General features: G+C 42.3%; 1 protein-coding gene across 5 annotated transcripts in view; it reads left to right on the forward strand.

The window, feature by feature from the left end:
* Positions 1-19749, forward strand: part of TTC7A (tetratricopeptide repeat domain 7A) — a 170993-nt gene that overhangs the window by 130479 nt on the left and 20765 nt on the right. For 3 of the 5 annotated variants that reach the window (XM_062637012.1, XM_062637013.1, XM_062637016.1), the window contains one exon: positions 4239-4441. The exons of 1 other annotated variant lie outside the window; for it this stretch is intronic. In XM_062637012.1, the coding sequence (XP_062492996.1) occupies positions 4239-4441 (203 nt within the window). Of the gene's footprint in view, positions 1-4238; positions 4442-9160; positions 9385-19749 lie in introns of those variants that run through there. One more of the 5 variants, XM_062637014.1, reaches the window with a different exon arrangement.

The raw sequence follows: 19749 nt of genomic DNA on the forward strand, positions 1-19749 counted from the left end.
TGTGGAGCAGTCTGCTTGTGGGAGTTTAAGTGCTGCGTGTGGGGTAACACCAGACGTGATTCACAAGGAATGGGGCTTTAACTCTTGGCTTGTTCACACTGCAGGAATACATTTCACATCAGTTTGATTTATTTGCTAGAATTACAGTTGTTGCAGCTTCTGTGGTGACAAACACAATCACTCTTTGACACTGCTTTGAAACACCTAGGAAACCGAGAACAGAATCGGTGTTCAAGGTGATGGCAAGCAACCCTGTTCCTCAGAGTAGCGCTCTGATGCAGGCATGACTAGATTACACTGTTGTTACTCCTCTGGTGGACTCCTTAACAGAGCCTTGTCAATAATCAACCTTGGAGACAACAAAAGGAGCCTGACTGTAGGAGACACAATTTTGTCAATGTTCTGGGGAGTGCTCTCAGTCTGTGGGTTTGTCTCTGGTCTTTGGAGAGCAAGTAGATGCTAGGCATCTGGCAATTCTCCCTTGATTAAGGATCCTCACAGTAGATGAGCTTAAATGCTAGCAGAAGCAGCTGGAAGAACGAGGAGCTCATATTAGGAGCTAATGATAGCCTGACTGGAGATGTATGTTGCTCTCACAGCCTGGGTCCAGCATTAAGACCAGTGTATCAGTGGAAGTCTAGTTGCAAGTCAAGACAAAGGAGGCTGTAGACAAAAGAGGTGTTGACAGCTGTTTGGAAGAACAACAGAGTAGGCTGGAAAGTTCTGCAAGAGAGCACAGATGGGAAGCATAGGGTGGGTGAATATGAGAAAGAAATGGAGCATGCTAGGCTAGGCTTTGTAGTCAGCAGATAGAGGAGGTGGTACATCTCTTTGCTCAGTAGCATTTGGAGAGCATTTGGTGGTACTTAGTTCAAAACAGATGTAAATTTGTTTTTATGAAGATGGTGATAAGTGAGAAAGAGCAGGAAGCTTGCAAACATGGCCTTGAGATTCAAAGATACGAAGTATGTCATTGCCAAGAATGATGCAGTCCAGCAGCTGGAGGTTTATAAGTGGCTTCCTTGAAGCATTGAATCTTCCACGGGATAAGAATTACGTATCTTCTGTATCTGTGTCAGCCTGAGGAGATACCCTGTGCTTTGGAGTGGAATTGGATGCCACATCCCTATAAGAGAACTTCCTCATGAAGGCTGCTAATTTGGTTAGATGTCTATTTGCAGCATAATTAGGTGACATAAGGAGATGTGCTGAATAATGCAGTGGATAGGAGGCTGCCAACCCAGGTAACACAAAGGCAGGTGTTTCAGTACTTTCAGTAGCATTGAGGCGGCTGTAGTATTACCATGATAAATTTAATGAGTCCTTGGTTTGGGGGGGTTGATTTATGTCTCTAGCTGTGGTTTTATTCTGTGTTGCATAAGAGTATTTTGTTAATCTGTAAACAAAGTGAGTATGTGATAGAAGTGAAAAATGAGCTTACAGAAAACACATTTTAATGCATGCTGAAATGATTTCCTTTACTGGCTATTTTTAGCCAGGTGGGTGCAGTCCTTCCCTTTGGTAACCCAAAGGCACCTCTCTCATTCTGTTTTCATGCAAATTAGGCCTCCCACACCATTAAATCGTGTTTTATTGACCCTGAGCCTGCGAAGAAATGGACTGAACTTTAATATGCTACATTACCATATCATAAAATACAATTTGGAGATCTTATTTAGATTCTGTGTTGCTGCACTTCCTCTAAATAATTGTTATTACTGACGAAGATTTACAGGCACCATTGAAATAAGTACTCTCCATTTTGTATGCACCGAAACACTGGCTCTGCATGATTCCACATCTAAACTCTCCTGCTCCTGATTCTTTTCTGTAATGAAACAAGTCACGGTATGCTCTTAGTTGCTAATAGGGCTTCTAACATGGCAGCATCCAGAACTTGCTCTGACTTTGCACAGTACCAGGATTTCACCCCTTCACTGCTAAGTTTGCGCTAACTTTGCAAATGAAGTGTTCATCTTCAGGCTGTGAATCGTTGTTTTGCACATCCCCATCCTCATTATTGTCACATGCACAGCATCAGCTGTTATGCAGCACTTGGCAGGAAAATGCTGTGTTCCTTGGGAAGTGCAAGTAAAATACTGTCCTCCCACAAACTTTTGAATAAGCTGCACGCATACTCAGCTTGACAAGGTACACGGCCTTGCTTTCTGTTATTACAGAGAGCTGCAGCCTCTTGGAGCCAAGGGAAGGGGTGCATGCTGAGATTTCATAATGATTAACCAGAGAGAAATGTCGATGAGTCACTCAGAGAGTATAGCTCTCACCAAGGAACTAATGTCTTGCTTATGTTGGCAGCCTTGGAGAATGACATTTATCTGTAGCACAACCTAGGGATGGCTAAAAGATATTCCACTGTTTTCTGGACGATGTCTCACTCTCCTTCTGGAAGGACCACCTCAGAAGAGGAAGGGTGTTCAGCCATGCTATCATTTTCAGTGCACCAGTAGAAGTGCTGTTTTCGGTCCGAGTCTCGTGTCAGACAGGCCAAGGAGGAGCCTTTCTATGTTCAGGCAGGACTGCTTTTGAGATGCTTTCCTGCTCACCTCTACCCAGCAAGCTCCGTGTCAGCAAGCCAAGTCCCCACAGTCATCTGGGTCTCACAGCAGCTTGAAACTGGCAGAGTTTCAAAGCTTGTTAAGAAGAATTTTCAGGCTAATTTCCCCACGCACAGGGACTTCCTGAGAATATTCACTACCCTTAAAAGCCAGGGCATTTAAGGTTATGTCTAATTTCAGAATTATTTATCTAAATCTGGAGCATGAAGTAGTCATTTCGAATGGGACTCTTGAACTGTCAATACTTACTGCATTACCACATCAGCTAAAAAAGAAAGACGACTTTGAGCTTTTCCAGTCGTACCATGTGGAACACAAACAGGTTATAGACCAAGGAGCAATGGCTGCTATATTGAGAGAACTACTTTTTGTGTGTGTATATATATATATATATATATATACACACATGTATGCATTAGGAAGAAGTTATTGGAAGAAATTCTTCACTATGAGGGTAGTAAAGCACTGGCACAGGGTGCCCAGAGAAGCTGTGGCTGCCCCATCCCTGGCAGTGTTCAAGGTCAGGTTGGACAGGGCTTGGAGCAGCCTGCTCTAGTGGAAGGTGTCCCTGCCTATGGCAGGGGGTTGGAACTGGATGAGCTGTAAGGTTCCCTCCAACCCAAACCATTCTGTGATTCTATACATGCATATATGTGTTTCTAAAAACAGTTTCCCTATTTAGTTATGTGTGGCAGTGAAAATTGAGTATCGCTTTTGAAGCCTTTTGCAAGGATAGGATGCATAATATATCTAGAATTAGAATTCACTATTTCAGTTGGAAGGGTCCTTGAGCAATCATCTAGTCCAGTGATGTTCTGGTCCAAATCCTGAGAAGTGTTAATGTTTAACCATGAGATATATTATGAAATCTGTTTAACGTGAGAAATTCATTTTATGTAAAAATAAACAATTGAGCATATCAGGGTGCCTGTTACTTATTTTTTTCCTAAGAAAACCACTAAGATAGTTGCTGGTAGTTGAAGAAAGTAAATGACTAAGCAGTCTGTTCCAAGAGTTCTCATTTTTTCTGTGCCATATGTATGAGGAAGTAAATATGGGAATACACAATATAAGTAATTCTCTATGATAAAAGCCTTTTGATGTTAATAGACTCTGAAAAGTTAAGGGACTGCTATCTCATAAACTAGACAAATAATCAGAAACACTTCTAATAATCTTTTAAAATGTGGAAATACTCTTTTAAATAAGTTATCTGATGCCCAGCTCCGTCAGATGTATCCCATGCCTCTGGCATGTTTAAAGTTCTCAGCAAACAGTGATGGCTTATTCTGTTCTTTTTCCTTCAGATTATTTGGAAATGATGGCTCCAAGTGGCTACCGGACCTTCTTCCTTAAGGCTCAGTTCAGCCCTGTTTACATTCCTGATTGACTAATCCTTAAGGCCATCCTCTGTCAGGGCACCACCTAAAGGTTTCCATGAATGTCTGTATAGAGCCCTTAGCATTAAAAAAAGAACCATTCAGTAAATCCACTTGTGATAGTAAGCACGAACTGTAGTAGTAAGCATTGTGCAGCATCATGGCATCATGTCTTAATATGCTTAAGGGAGATGATGTGTAGTTAATGTGAAGAAAGGTCTCTGACTTATTTCAGCTAATGGTGGGGTGGGTTTTGGTTATTGTGTTTGTGGTTTTTTTTTAGCTGAACTCTTCATGGAACAGCAGCATCTCAAAGAAGCAGGCTTTTGTATCCAGGAGGCAGCTAGTCTTTTCCCCACATCTCATGCTGTACTGTACATGCGTGGGAAGCTTGCAGAGATGAAAGGCAATTTGGAGGAGGCGAAGCAATTGTATGATGAAGCGCTCACAGTGAATCCAGCTGGAGTGGAAATTATGCACAGCCTGGTGAGTTTGCAGGGGCTCAGCTCCATTATAGTATTTATGTTCCTGATTAATTGTAATAAGAGGAAAGAGGGCTCGTGCTTGCTCTGGGTTTCATTGTCTTCCTAATCCTGAGAGCAAGTGACTGTTCCAAGAATAAACCGGGTAGCTTGAACCTCTATTTTAAGACTGGATTAAATGTTTTTAACTAATTAGGACTTGTGTCAAAAGTAAATATTTTACTGATGGTTTTGGAAGTCAACTCATTGTTTGTCTTTGCTGCTTTTCATACTAACCGTTATACGTTTTAAATTAGCAGTACACTGATGTTTGAAATCTCAATCAAGTAACTATAGAATGTAGATATATATGGGGTTTGTACCCCATGGGTACAAATGTATACCATGTATATATGGTACGCCATGTATATAGTCAGAGTCTTGTGTCTACTCAAATCAAGGTAAACTGTGAGTTTACAGTAAAACTAATCTGTTGTTGTCTTAAGCTGCGGCTTAGCTCCAGCCTTGTGTAGGGGCAGTGACTCCACATTTGTGGGTCTTCTTGGAAACATTCCTACCCAGCAAGTATGTTTCCGTTGCACCATCCCCAAAACAAACTTACTTACAGAGCTTAATAATAATAATACAGGGAGCTTTGTGGAAGACCAAAACCCACTTATCTTACAAAATCAGAACAGTTAATCATACTTCATCATGATGTCTCATCTTAACTGAAAGCCTTACTACGCCCGTCTGGGGTTTTAGAAGTCTTTCTTGGCTAATGTAATTTTTACAGGAATTCTATACCCGTGTGACTGCTTTGTGTCTTTGCTAGCAGATTTGTATTTCCTGGCATAAATTTGGTCCTGGTGAGGTTTGCAGGCAACTCCAAAACTGAAGCGGTGTCAGCGCACAACAGGACAAATGTAAAGTGAAGTTATAATTGAGAGAAAAGAGTAGAACCTACAGGCAAGGAACAAGATATTTTTAATCCTGAATGTTCAGTGCAAAACTAGCAAATGAATAGCTGGTGCATATGTGTCCTGGGTTCAGCAGTAGCAGTCATTTTTTCTCCTTCTTAGTAGCTGGTGCAGTGCTGTGTTTTTCACTTTCAGCCTGGGAACAGCGCTGATAACACCGATGTTTTTAGTTGCTGCTCAGTAATGTTTACTCTGACCAAGGACTTTGTGAGTCTCATGCTCTGCCAGGGAGGAGGGGAAGCTGGGAGGAAGCAGAGACAGGACACCTGACCCAAACTGACCGAAGAGGTATTCCATACCACATCACGTCATGCCCACTATATAAACTGGGGGCAGTTACCCAGAAGGGCTAGATCACTGCTCGGTCAGGCTGGGTATCGGTCGGCGGGTGGTGAGCGGTTGTGTTCTCTTCCCTTGTTATTTCCCTTATCATCATTATTATTATTGGTGGTAGCAGCAGTGGTTTGTGTTATACCTTAGTTACTGGACTGTTCTTATCTCAACCCGTGGGAGTTACATTCTTTTGCTTCTTGTCCCCATCCCTCCGGGGAGGTGGGGTCAGGGGGGAGTGAGAGAGAGACTGCGTGGGTCTGAGTTACAGCTGGGCTTAAACCATGACAATATGTCAGGGGAAGGTTACAAAATAGTTACGCATACATCAGGCTTATATGGGGTAATAACATTACTTTGTTGCTGTAAGCTAACCTTTAGAAAATCAGGCAGTAAAAACTCAGCGAGATAGAATGCATTCTTTGTTCAGGTAGTGTCATGATTTCAGACAAGTTGCTAGTATCAGAGCAGCCATCAAGTTAGATGCCAACGTGATACTAATAGCTTTCGGTTTTGTCTCATTTTATGGGCAGAACCACATACTGTGTCTTCTCATTTCAATTTTCTGAAACTGTAGTCATTTGGAGTAAAAATTTCTGAGATTCACATCTGCTCTGGCCCAGTTTACTTTGGAAAATGTCACCCAACATGGCTTAACTGTTTCTGAAAATGCAGCTAAAGAAGAGACCTTAAAGGCTTCTGTGGCATCTTATTTACTGTGCTTCAGTGCCTCTGGGTTTTGTCAGGAATAGGTAATCTTTGTCATGTGCTTTTTACCATCCCTAAGAAAATCCTTCCTAGGTTACCCAAGTTATAACCTTTAAAACCCCACATTTTATATGCACTTAGTAGGCAGGTATTTCTGAAATCTCTAAGGAATCTGTGAATGCTCATTCCCCTCAAACCCCAGTAAGCTACATCATCTCTTAGTCAAGGAGTAGAAGTAAAATTGAGGAGAGGTTAAAGACAGAGGTTGGGGGCAGAGACTCAGTCTGTGAGCAGGTCGGGAAGAGGAAAGATAAACTTGGTAACAAAACAAGAGAAATAAGGATAGGTAGGAATTGAGATAGGTAATACTGCATAAGACTGGGTAGATAAGAAGAATGGGATTGGAGTAAGGAAACAGGCCAAGACACATGAGCTGGAGGGTGGGCATGTTGGAAAGGATGAGTTAAAGAGGTCGATCTTATGAGGCATTCAAAGGAGCATGAACCTGTAAGTTAGTCACTCCATAGCCTTCAGTCTCCTTAAAATTCTGAATCTTCCCATCCTAGTGCCAGTAAGTACCAGTGAAAATGACTTGCTTAGTTAAGCATGTGCCTCATCTCCTGTAGCTTGGCCATGCTAGCAGCCTGTGTTTTACACCTGTTAGCTAAGATAGCAAAGGTTTGGTCTATCCCTGCTGACACGAATCGTGGCAGTACTTCTAATGGCATTCCCTTGTATATTTTTCCAAAAGCTAGGAAATTGCACATAACAAGTTAAAAGCATCTGATGAGCACTATAGAAAAGCCTGTAAAGAAATTAATCATTCTGCCTTCAGAACAGAGCTTGGAATACTGTGCAGTAAACAAGGCTTTTAGGGCTATGCATCAGACAAAAAGGGCAAAAATAAAATACTAAGTGGCTAAGGGATTTTGTCCTGTGTACTGAATGAGACAGTGTCCCCATGAAGACCTTAAGACTGGGTTTATGCAATTGAGGTTGTAATATAACAAGTGTTAAATTCTGCATGTCCTCAAGGCCATCAGAAGGATTGATACCTTTTTGAAATGTATGTAATAGGCAAGTACTAGCTGTACTGTTATTAAAAATACAAGTTCTTTGAGCACGGTATGTTCAGTTTCCTTCCAGAGGGAACATCTATGTCTTGGATTATGCAAGAGGCCAGACAGGATTATCAGCTAGTTCCAAGTGGCTTGAAACTATGGAAGACACACAGGCAGCTGAAATTCAGTTCACACATGCTGTTTCAGTGCTGGTCTCCCCAAACATTTGAGTACGTAGTTTTCCCACTGTAGCAATGCTGTTGTGGATGTGTAATAATTTAGGGAAAGAGGATCTGGTTATGAGGGTTGCTGTTTGATTTAGTGCAGCTGCCATCCAGCCGACCTAGTCCACTTTAAGGGAAAACTCTGCTGTAGACAGTGCCACTTCTCTCTGGTGTATCAGCATCAATTAGCAAAGTAGCCATGTCCCTTCCCCTGGGCTCTCAGAACTGGGTTGTCAAGGCTATATTTGGAAAATTCCAACCTGAAGAGCACTGCTGGCTTTAAATGAAGGACACGAATTTAGCAATGAATGAGTCCATCAGGTGTCAATAGCTTCACTTTTACACAGCGTAGAGTCACCACCATAATAAACACAAGCTCTTTCTCTAGCTGAAAATGCTGTGGTTTACTGGGACTGTAGGGTGTTTACAATAGCTGTCAAATCAGTGTGCTTTCCATATAAAGGATGCTGCTGCATGGAAGAGCAGCACTATACAGCAGGACTGCAGTACTGAATGCATCTGATGAGGTGGGTACCACACACTGCTTCATTGCAAGGGCTGTTGGCACTTGGTGTCCAATACTGTGGTTAGGAAGCCACAGGCACGCTGAAAATACTACATAGTTGTGCTGCTTCTTGATAGCACTTACACTTTTTAAGCGATGCCACAGGATCCTTAAGCCTGTATTAAGAATCCACCAATGGCCTTTGCAAAGTAAATACTACTGGCTAATACCTAATCTAAAGAAGCACATTTGTTGAGGAGTTCTGTTTTCATTTGGAAAACAGAATCAGTTTAGCGAGCTCTTGGGAACATTCTTATGTACCAAAGGGCTCCTGATGAGGTGTGGAGCTACTCCTTTGGTTGAACAACTCTGCTGTCAGAAACAATTAGCTTGTCTTGGCCCTTAGAAACTGTGCATGCTGTAAGACCACAGCTCTCTTTAAGAAATACAACTTGCTAGAGGTTTATTTTCCACATTTCTCCTCATTCTGTCTAACCTGTTCCTGTCTTAGCTCCCTTTATTAGAACGGCCCTGTTCTTTTCTTCTTTGCCTTTCTGGAGCCTGCTTACAAGGACTATAGAGCCCTTCTCCCTTCCAAAGGGGCTGATGGAGATTCCACTGAGTGGGTATATTCAGTGGTCCAGGAACAAGAGCGTAGCCTGTATCCCTTGTCTTACACTGTGACTAGTCAGCCATGCCAGATGCTTCTTCCAGTGGATTCCAAATTTGGTTATATAACATCACGATACACGCAGCTTTGGGATGGTGGTAACAAAACTGACATGTGCCCAACCAAGTCATAAAATATAAGCTGGAGCAGATGACACCTCCTTGTAAAGCAAGAAACAAATCCACCTACCTGTATGTCGCTAGAGAAATTGAGATTTGCTAGTTCCCAGCCACAGTGCATTCAGTATCATTCTCCCTTTGATTCAGAGGAGGAGAAAATCAAAGCCAGCATGTTGAATTTGAGTCCTAAAGCTCCATACATAACTATTGCAAGAAAAACTAGAAACATGCTGAGATATTCAGAAGACTCCTGCCCAGCATGCATCTCACATAGGACTTTGTCGAGTTAGAACAATTCTCAACATGTTTTAGTTCAGGGAAGAAGAAAGAGAATAATGTATTTAAAGGAGAAAAAAATGGGCAGTCTGATCTCCTTCACTGTGCCAGATGTAATGAAAACAACAAAAAATACCATCAAGCCGAATTAAAATTGCTTTAATCATTCTTAAGTCTTACTGATTGCAGTAGAAGATGGTAATGGTTCCTCACTTCTGTCAAAGGCTGGGGCAAAGATGATAAGGTTGTTATCAGAGTGCCATGTAGCTGCCTGCACTGCCTCATCCCTATGCTCGATAGCAAAACGAAATGAAATGTGTATTGGGCTTTGTTTGGTGTTTTTTTCCGGAAGCTAAATGGGAAAGCATTCTTTATAAAGTGATTCTGTGTTCTGTTGTGACCACAGAAATGTGTGGCAAATATAATCTAGCGAAAATGAGTTTGATTTGTTCTGTAATCAAGTTAAATAGAATATACAGGTAACACCAGTTGTGCTAATTGGGAGAGTTCTGCTTTTTCTTAGAGAGACAGTCGTCTGTACCACCAAACATGATTGGATTGGCAGCCATGCAGAAGGGCTTTACAGCTGTATACTGTGCAGTCCTACCTCTAACCAAAGTAGGAAAACCTAGCTTCCCACACATCTGGGTTTAAGTCACCTCAGCTGAGCCAACAAATTGATTGTAGGCTGTTTTGTGACCCTTGTTTTCTGAGATTTGTAGATTTTGGCCTTTCCCCAAGAAGGCCTGGTTATTTTTTGAAGAAGTTCCTATGGTGAATGCAGTTTGGGAGGTGTCAGCCGCATAGCAGAGTCATGGAATGGTGGAGGTTGTAAAGGAACTTGGGAGAGCATGTAATCCAGCCCACTGCTCAAGCAGGTTCAGCTAAAGCAGGGTACCAGGACTGTGTCCAGCTGAAGTTTGAATATCTCCAAGGATGGAGATACAAAGCTTAACCTCATGTTTAAATGGAATTTTTTCTCTTTCGGTTTGTGCACATCCAGTCACAAGACAATCTGGTTCCATCTTCTTTACACCTTACCATCAGATATTTAACCATATTGGTAAGGTCCCACCTGAGGCTTCTATTGTACATTTACAGTCCCCGCTATCTCAGCTTCTCCTTGTATGACAGATGCTCCAGCCCCTTAATGATCCCAGTGGCCCTTTACTGGACTCTCTCCAGTAAGTCCATGTCCTCCTCCTGCTGAGGAGCCCAAAACCAGACACAGCACTCCAGGTGTGGCCTCACCAGTAAAGAGGAAGGATTGCCTCCCTCAGATGTGTGGCAACACTATTCCTTGTGCAGTCCAGGATGCCATTAGCTGCCTTTGCAGCAAGGGCATATTGCTGGCTCATGGCCAGCTTGTTGTCCATCAGGGCCTTCTCTGCAAAGCTGCTTTCCATCCAGTCATACCCACAAAGTGAGGGCCGGCAAATGCGGTACTTCTGAGGTTATGACTTGGGTCAGGGACATCCTGAAGTAGATGCAGGTTCTACTTGCTTAATAATTCACAGTGGATTTCTCCTTCATGAACTTGTCTTTCAGCATTGACAGTACTCTTTGGCAAGGAGACCCACAGGTCTGCTTTCTGTTGTACAAACAGCTGCCAAACTTTATATGCTCTGGATGCAGCTTTTCCTTAGCCAAACTGATGCACCTAGGTCTTATTCTGGAAGACATAACACATCAGTGATTCTTAATCATCCCCCTTCCATTAATGATTTTATAGATATCTATCACCAGACCTGTCCTATTCCTTTCATTATTGCTGTTGCCTCTCTCTGAACTTCTAACAGTTCTTATTAAGGTAAGAAGACTTGAGCAAATAATGCTCCTAGAATAAACTAGCTTAGCTTCAAAGGTAGTGGTGTAGTCTCAGTATCAAAAAACCTCTCACCATCCCATGGTCTTCTCATATAATTATTACCTATATACATTTTCATACAAATACAACATTCTATCTGAAATCTTTTGTATACATTCTGTTTGAAATCTTTTGTATTAACCTGACCTCATTATCACAGCTGTTCCCATCTTCTCGTGACTGCAGGGTCTATATTATTTTCTGAATGGTCAGCACCTCTGATTGAATGCATTGTGATTTATAATATCAAGGAGCAGTGTAACGGTGTTGTCTTGGGTCCTTGCAGAGATGTCAGTCTCCGGGTCTGAATACAACACAGACAAGAAGCCTGCAGCTCTAGTCTTTGATATGTATTCTTCATTCTGCTTGCTAGAGACATCCTTTCAGATGAGGAACACAAATTTCTCTCTGCTGGTAATGCTAGAAGCTGAAGAGCTTGATTGAGAGAAGGGTTTTTTATGATGTTCCTTTTGTCCTTTTGATGAGATTTGAGAGCTTAAAAACTATATGATGATTTGTTTAAATCTACCGCTCTTAATTGTTTAGTTGGATGCAAGGACTGAATAAAAAGAAAGAGCCTTTACAAAGAGTCCTGGACTGTTTAATTTGGCCTTCATCATGTACTTAGGATGCAATTTCATGTTCATTTTAGAAGAAGAGTCAACCTATTGTCTCCAGACTCTCATTTGGTAGCATCAGGATAATTTGAAGACTACAGTTTCCCCTGAGTAGAACATGGAAATGAATTATTTCTGTTCATTTATCTCATTTTACCTCACAGTATGGTGCATGCATCCTTGTTTTCAAAGGCATCCATTCACATAATAAAAACATAGCTTGATTGCTTAATATTTTCAAGGATGGCATGCATTACTTCCTTGGGGATTTGTTTCACGCTGCCATGAAGTAATCATATAAATCATGGGGCAGATTCTCAGCATGGGTAAACTATTATAACTCCATCGTCTCTATGTCTTGTAAGGTGGCTAGGACCCTAATTAAAAGCATTTTTACATCGAAAGCTGAAGTTAGAATGCATTCTGTGCTTAAATGTGGGAACAAAAGAGCATAGTTTTCCCATTAAGAGTTATTTATCATCTGAGGAGCTGCTTTATGTCCATAGTTTATCCAGTTTGTCAGCTGTTTTGTAGATAAGTACACCGTGCTCTGTTTCCATTTTCTGGTGACATTTCTTGCTCAGGTTTTTTTTTGTATTTGTATACAGAGAATTGAACATCACAATTAAAGTGCATCCCCAAGTAGTTTAGGACAACTGTGCATTTGTCCTGAGTGTAATTAGGTGGATAATTGTATCTAGAGTCACAATGAGCGACGTGTTTTGGAGATATTTCTTCCTAGCTGCGTTTGATGCTCCCTTTGCTCTACTTTTGGCAAAGGTGATAAGCAGAATTAGGGACTGGGTAATTTTGATGAAGTGGCCGGTTACTGTTGTGATACTGAAAATATTTTACATAATCACAGCTATCATTTAAAGGGAATCTTTGAGAAACTGCTGTCATAAGAACTTGAGTTTCAGTAGATAATGATAGCAAAATGAATTTGTAACTGTTCTTTAACACACAAAACAATTGAAGCTTTACTGGTAACACTGTTTTTAAGGTTTTTCTTAAGTATGTATATACAGTACACTCGTTATATTAAATATTTTTGGATGGCAACAGATTTGTTTATGATTTCTGTTTCTTATCCAGAATTTCTGTATGTGAAACTTGCTTCAAGAGGGAGTTGTTTGTAAGGTTTAGACTTACTATAGCTTTTAATTACATTGAGTCTGTGTGATCCTAGGTCTGCGTGGCTTCTGAGTTACAGCATAGTAAGATGCACAGAAATAGAAAGGTAAAAGCCAACATCGCAGGTTACAGTGCTGAAGATATAATGTATGCCATGTCCTCCAAACCCGTGAAGCCTCGAGCCATGTTATTGGGGTGCTGACACAGAGGTGATCTCTTGGCATTTTAGGAGCGAGGTTGAGCACCCAGAGGCAAGATGCAGGAGGGAGCAAGCGAGCTCCTGATTTCCCTCCCCAAACCCAGCACCGTTCCATGGCATTTATCAAAGCACTTCAGGCGAGGGCTTTGCTGCTGTTGTGCAACAGGGTGGGTCCTTCCTCTTCCAGAGAGCGCAGAACCGCAACTCAGTCATTTTCCATTGAAGGCAATTCACTGAAGAGGGCTGGAGAGGAGGTGGAGCCCTGGCTCCCTCCATCCCCAGCACTGCCAGCTCCGCTGCACTTTCAGCTGTGATTATGTGTCACACTTTACACTAAACCTCTGTGAAACAGGGATGAAGCTACTAATCTACTTCATCTGGGGTTTGTGGAGCTTAATTAATATCTGCGCGTACTTTGAGATGACAGGCGCTCTGTAAGCGCAAGATCTTATTTATTGTAATTATACGTCTTGATTCCTGTGGTGCTTTATTCATTTGGGCTTTTGGACCACAAATTATTTTGGGCAAAGTACTGCGACTGTTCAGCACAAATGATGTGCTTTATAGCTCTGAGTACCCTTATGTCCCTAAATGTAAGTAGTGATGAAAACATTATTGCAGTGGGAGTGGGATTTAGGAGGCAAATCTATGAACTATTTCCTCTCTAGCAAAGATTTGTTTTCATTAGAGGAGTCTGCCTTGCCTGTGTGTTGTGCCTTGCCCTCCATTGTATTGATAAATTGTTAGAGCAGTGCTGTGAAGGACAGAGTAAAACAGAAGCAAATGTGAATCCGATGACTTTCTAGCACAGCCCTCTTCTCTTCCTGGGAATAAGATATGACAACGCCTGCAAAAAATAGCTTTTTGCAAGGAGGGGGGGGAGGAAGGGAGGGAGGGAGCTTCCTTTCTCTGACAGTGAATATATCCTTCTGCTCTGCAAATTCAGTGTGTGCAGAGCGTCTTTGTACCAGTACAGTTCTGCAGCTTCCCCTGGTGAGAAGGGGGTTGGATTTTTAAGGGAGACACGACAGACCTAAAGGTAGGAAGAGCATTGGAGCAGACAGTCATTGCAAGCCTTTCCAAAAATGGAGCAACCTTGAACAAAGTGCCTTTTTCTTTTCCCCCCTTCTTTCTTAATTAAGTAACAGTGACAGTCAACAGGAGATTCTAGCAACCCAAAGGAAGAGCAGTGACGTCTTCTGTGATGCAGCCGGGAGAGCAATAGACTCTGGGGCTCTCTTAGGTCTACCTAATATGGAGTGTACAAGAAAACACTGGAAGGATGAATTTGCTAAGCCCTAGTCTCCAGCAGGATATTTTTGGACTACTCTGACACTACAGAATGTTTAAACGGTTCAGGCCACCCCATAAGTTCTACCTTGATGTGGGGAAATCCCTATAGACTGCTAACAGGTTTTCTCAGGTTCTTTTCCATTCAGTGCACTGCATTTCCCCAGTGCAGGCAAATGGTGATCTGTAGGTATATAGAGTATAAGCGAGAAGGGGAGGGGAAAGAAATGGAAGGGACATAGAAGAGACAGCAAAGACTGCTGCTTACTTTAAAATACCAAGGTAAAGCATTGACGACTCAGAAACAGTTAAAATCACTTCTTTTCTCTACCGTTAGCCATGCAGCAGGTTGTTTCTTCCTTTTCCATCCCTCCTTGCCGTGTAGATTTTTTTGCAGGAGATGAACCTAAGCTTGATTTGCCCCAGAAAGCTCTTTCAATGCCATTTATTTGCTATTTTATCCAAGAAAGGTAAAATTCACTACGAAGAATCTGAAAGTGCACTTAGGTCAGAAGCTTGTTCCAGTGGTGTTGAAGGAGTGTCTGAAAACAACAGAACAATCAATCCAGGACCAAGAAATTGGGAGGAGCTCCTCAGCCCTTTGGCAAATTCGACTCCTGAGGCAAGAACTTAATATAGGTTTCCTGTTTGTTCTTTGTGACATCTAAACTTGTGCATTTTTTACATGTTGGAAACACTCCTCTTGCCCCTTTCCTCTTGTCCTTTCTCATGCTTCTATAAAGCTCCACTCTTTATCAATGAGCTGCTGTTTAATACTGCTAATGCTGCCAAAAGTGCTCAAAAGAGAATTCCCAGGTGGAAGCAGAGCAGAGGAAATAAACCCAAACTGCCCATGTTTGGGTCAGGGGTGGGCAGGAAAGAGCCTGACTTGTCAGGGCAGCAAAACAAAGACTGGGAAGGGATACATTTGGTCTCTGCAGGTATGTTTGGAAACTAATATGGGGAGAGAAAAGCTGCATCAACTAAAAGGATGCAGCTTTATCTGCTGTAAATTGGTCTTGGAGATTGAAGAGGGCTCCTGGCTATTGGTGCAGAGAGGTTCTGGAGCAGCCTTCCAGGATGAGATGTGGGAGAAACAATCTGACCCCTATGATACTGGAGCTTGATCTGTTTACCAGGGATGGAGGAAGCAGTCCCAAAGGTCTCTGTAAGTAGGATTTAAGCAAACCCAAAAGAGTGACAGCCCGTGCAGGCATGCAGCCTGCCTTCCCCAGACTACCAGTAACTGAATTCATACTGTGACCATACTTGTGACCTGAAACCAGAGTGTCCCCCTAATAATGTCTTACAGGCCCACCTGCTGTCCTGCCTTCCTGTGTGCTTTTTCTGTTGAAGAACTTCTATTCCCAGAAGCATTCTGTAATTATTTTTAGCTTTATTATTCTTTAGATTAGAGGTGGAGTTTGACTGTTGGTAAGGCCTCCCTGGAACACAGCCCTGACCTCCAGCTTTCTATATATATTTTTAATGAGTTGTCAAGTGACTTGTGAGTATCGTGGAGTGAAATGATGGATGTAGCTGGACTCACAGGAGATTTGCATTGAAGTTCTCTTAAAAATAAGCAGCATTTTGGCAGCTCAGCTCTATTGACAATAACGTCAAGTCAGGTTTAATAGCATAGCTCCTTATTGAATGAATCCAGCCTGTAGGAAACAGTATGAGCATCCTGTGTGTGCACAAGAGAAAAAAATCACTGTTAATCCCTTGGGAGGAAAAATACAAGATTAACAGTACATTTGAATGAGTCTAATGAGAATCAGATGGTAAGAATGTTAATTTGGGGCAGATACTCGTATAAGGTGTCTGAAGGTGTAATGCGATAGTTTCCATCTATCACCAAATGCCATGTATTCTCCTTGAATACATATCTGCAAGTTGTAATTTAATGGATTTGCACCTCTTCTGTATGGCTCCCTGACAGAACAAGGGATTTTCAAGCTAATCACCTTTCAGGGGGGAGATTTATGACCGGTGTAGTGAGCTGAGCCTTCCTTCCATCATGAAGGGCACAGACTGGAGACAGTCGCTGGGCACAGCATACCAACTGGGAGCTGCTTAATCAGAAACAGGCTCGAGCATCTCTGTCTTGCAGTTGCTCTCTGGAGTCATGCAGTTCACTGGCTTTGTCAGATATAATTGTTTGCCTAAATCGGTCCTGGTTACTAGTATTTTGGGAAGTTGGGTGGGTAGTAATTTTTCTGTCATGCCTTACTTAATAGCCCTCGGCTTTGTAAGAAGTGAACAAAGCAATGGGCTTTCGTACTTCCTATTTGCTTTTGAGAGTCTGAGGTGGCAGTTCCATTTTAAGTACTTGTAAGTCATAGGTGAAGATTCACGTTGCCTAGTTCTCAGCCTTTAGCTTAGGTAGATGAGTTGGTCACTCTCTTCATGTGTTGCCCAGAGAAAGGGACTTCTCCGAGGTTGGTGCAGAGCTCCTTCTCTTAGGCTCCTGCTCTTCTCTCTCTGTGGAGAGTCTACCTCTATTCTTCCCCTGGGGGGTACAGGGAGACTGTGCAATTAAAGTGGGTGCTTATGTTTGTATAGATCTCATACCTCTTTAAATTAATCACATGAGGCAGCTGAGTATCTCCTAGTACATGGCCTAAGGCAGGAAATGAGAGGAGATGAAATTACACTGACTTGTTCCAGAGAAATTACTGCACTGATGCTTTCATATTTAGCCCCATTGCCTGTGTTCACCTGTTCAGCATTCATTTTAATACAAAGAGTAGGCTCATAGAAGCATCAGTTTTACAGTTGCATCACTTACCGGGCTGCATCTGCTTTCCAAGATTGTCACTGGCATAAGAGACTGCAAATAAAAGTCAACTGGAACACAAATGGCAGCATCTCAGTAGTGCCAGGCTGTACAGTGGAGATTATTTGCTTATGCTTTTATTTGCCAGCATTGTCTAAACAAAGATAAGGATGTAAATGCTGTAGCAGAGCTTCCCAAACAGGATTACGGGGGTGATAGGAGCTAGCACTTAACATTACAATGATAGATGCCAGTGTGGGAGAGACGTCATTGCCCGCTGCTCTTCTTACATCCTAAGAGCAGAGCAATAAAAGGGGAGGCAGGTCTGTGGAGCTCTATGTGAGGTTTGCTGCTTTACTCGGGAACGTTAATCTTTTAGGGTTTGATTCATTAGACTGGTACTGTGTGAGCTTTGCTTTGATTCCTCTAAAATACAAATTGCAGCTAATGTGACTCTGAAGGAGGGTGTTACGTTGTGAGCCTGAGTAAGTTTTACAACAGACCAGGCAAGCTCAATGTAATCCCTGAACTGAGTGGGGAACGGGCCTCCAAGTCAGCTAATTTTGAATGTCAGCGTGCATGGTACCAGGCTAATTGAGATACACAGAAACTGCCATGTGCCTTTTTAATTGCATTTAGACAAGATGTACAGTATTTGAGTCAGCTCGGCAGTGTTCCCACTGATGAGAGTGTTGATGACACCTGACACCAGTGATGATATATTAAGTGAGCTTAATATCTTAGCGCACATGTCATGAGGCACATTAGAATCACAGAAGAATGTAGGTGAGAAACGACCTTTCCTCTGGAGGTCATCTGGTCCCACCTCCTGCTCACAGAGTTCAAATATAGAGCAGGTTGCTCAGGACTATGTCCAGCTGAGCTTTGACATAGCTGGACATTCATTTCCGAGGATGAATATTCCACCATCTCTCTGTGCCTGAGTTCTGATGCTGCACTTCTCCTTGTGATAGCTAACAACCAGAATTTCCCTTGCTGTGCCTTAATCTGTTGCAGCCAAGCACCTCTGAGGAAAGATTGGTACCATCTTTTCCAGTTATCTGTTGGGTAGCTGAAGATGGCAATTGGATACCTTCTCAGCCTGGGGAGGGAAAGGCTGAATACATGTTCATCTCAGACTCTTCATATCGTGGTCCCCCCAGCCATGTCAGTGCCCCTCCACGTGCCTTTCTCCAGTTTGTCATCATCTTTCTGGCACTGGAGAACTCAAAACTGGTGACAGCACTCCAGATCTACACCAAATAGCAGGAAATAGTTACTTTCAGTCTGCTGAGATGCATTACCTAATGTCAGACTTCTCTCAGCTGCCTATAGAATACTTCATCTTGCTTTTCACCCTGGTTGGGTAGTCTGTAACAGACTAACACCATGATACCTGATTTATTGGCCTTCCCCCTGATTCATACCCATAAACACTCAACCCTATTGTCACCATCATTAAGCTCTATACAATTAAAACACTTCCTAACATACCAGGCTACCCCATTGCTTCTCCTTCCTTACAGCACTCATTCAGCACATTTACACATACCATACCAGCCCCGCCAACCTAATTGGTAGTGAAGGATGAACTATTAATTGCATTTAAAATAAATTCTTAAGCAGCCCTGAGCTTGTGATTATTTCTTTTAAACAAGGAGAAAGTTTAGCTTCATCCTTCTGTAAATAGTCCCCTGGGCAGTGTTTCCCAAAGCAGCTAATGGCAAGCAGGTTTGGCACTTTTATGGGGTTGTATGGTTTTTAATAAGAGAGCAGTATTATTCCCTCACATCTAAAAGTCTACAGAGTTTGTGAGCTTCTAGTTGTAGTGATTTTTGTGCCAGGTTGGCAAGCGGTGGTGTTTTCTCTCTGAGGCTGTCGCTTGCTCGGCAGAGCACAGGAGTGACTAATACAGACAAATGAAGCTAGGAAAAATTAAACAAATACCACAGTAAAGCATTTCTAATGCCCTATATGATCCCCTTGTGGGCTCAAAGCTTGATGTTGTAGGTGAGCTTATAGACTTGTTAACATACAGCCAAACCCCACAGCATTTAGGTCTTTTCTGGACTGAGATTACATACATGAGGATAGTTCAGGACAGGCTTCTGCAGTACAGCAGATAACAGTTCTTCCTGTGACTGCAGTGACAGTAAGAGATTCTGCACACATTTCATGCATATTAAGACCAAAATTGCCTGTAGTATCTTCAGCACCAGGTCCATGGACCATTTGCTATCCTGTTTGCCTGAAAAGTGTCTTGCCTTGAGAGCAAGAAAAGTAAATAAAACCCACAGGCCCTTGAGATTTCCAGGCTTTGGGAGCAGAAGCCCTCACTTTAGGATTTCTTGCTGTTGTTCCTAGAATACCACAAATAGGTCAAACAAGCAATCCTGAACGCTCAGAAATGCTTTTCACTTACGATAAATGATTGTGCAAGTATTTGAGGTAAGTGTTCATGTCACATTTCCACAGAAGACTTGCTCAGCTCATAGATTTTGCATTCTCTGAGGAGCTCTCTATTATTTGGTGGCTGACAACAGCAGGTCACACTGGAAGCATACACCGTTTCTA

This window comes from Pezoporus occidentalis, unplaced genomic scaffold (assembly GCF_034315485.1).
Source record: "Pezoporus occidentalis ecotype Australia unplaced genomic scaffold, CSIRO_AGI_Poc_V1 ctg50, whole genome shotgun sequence".
Taxonomy (NCBI): domain Eukaryota; kingdom Metazoa; phylum Chordata; class Aves; order Psittaciformes; family Psittacidae; genus Pezoporus; species Pezoporus occidentalis.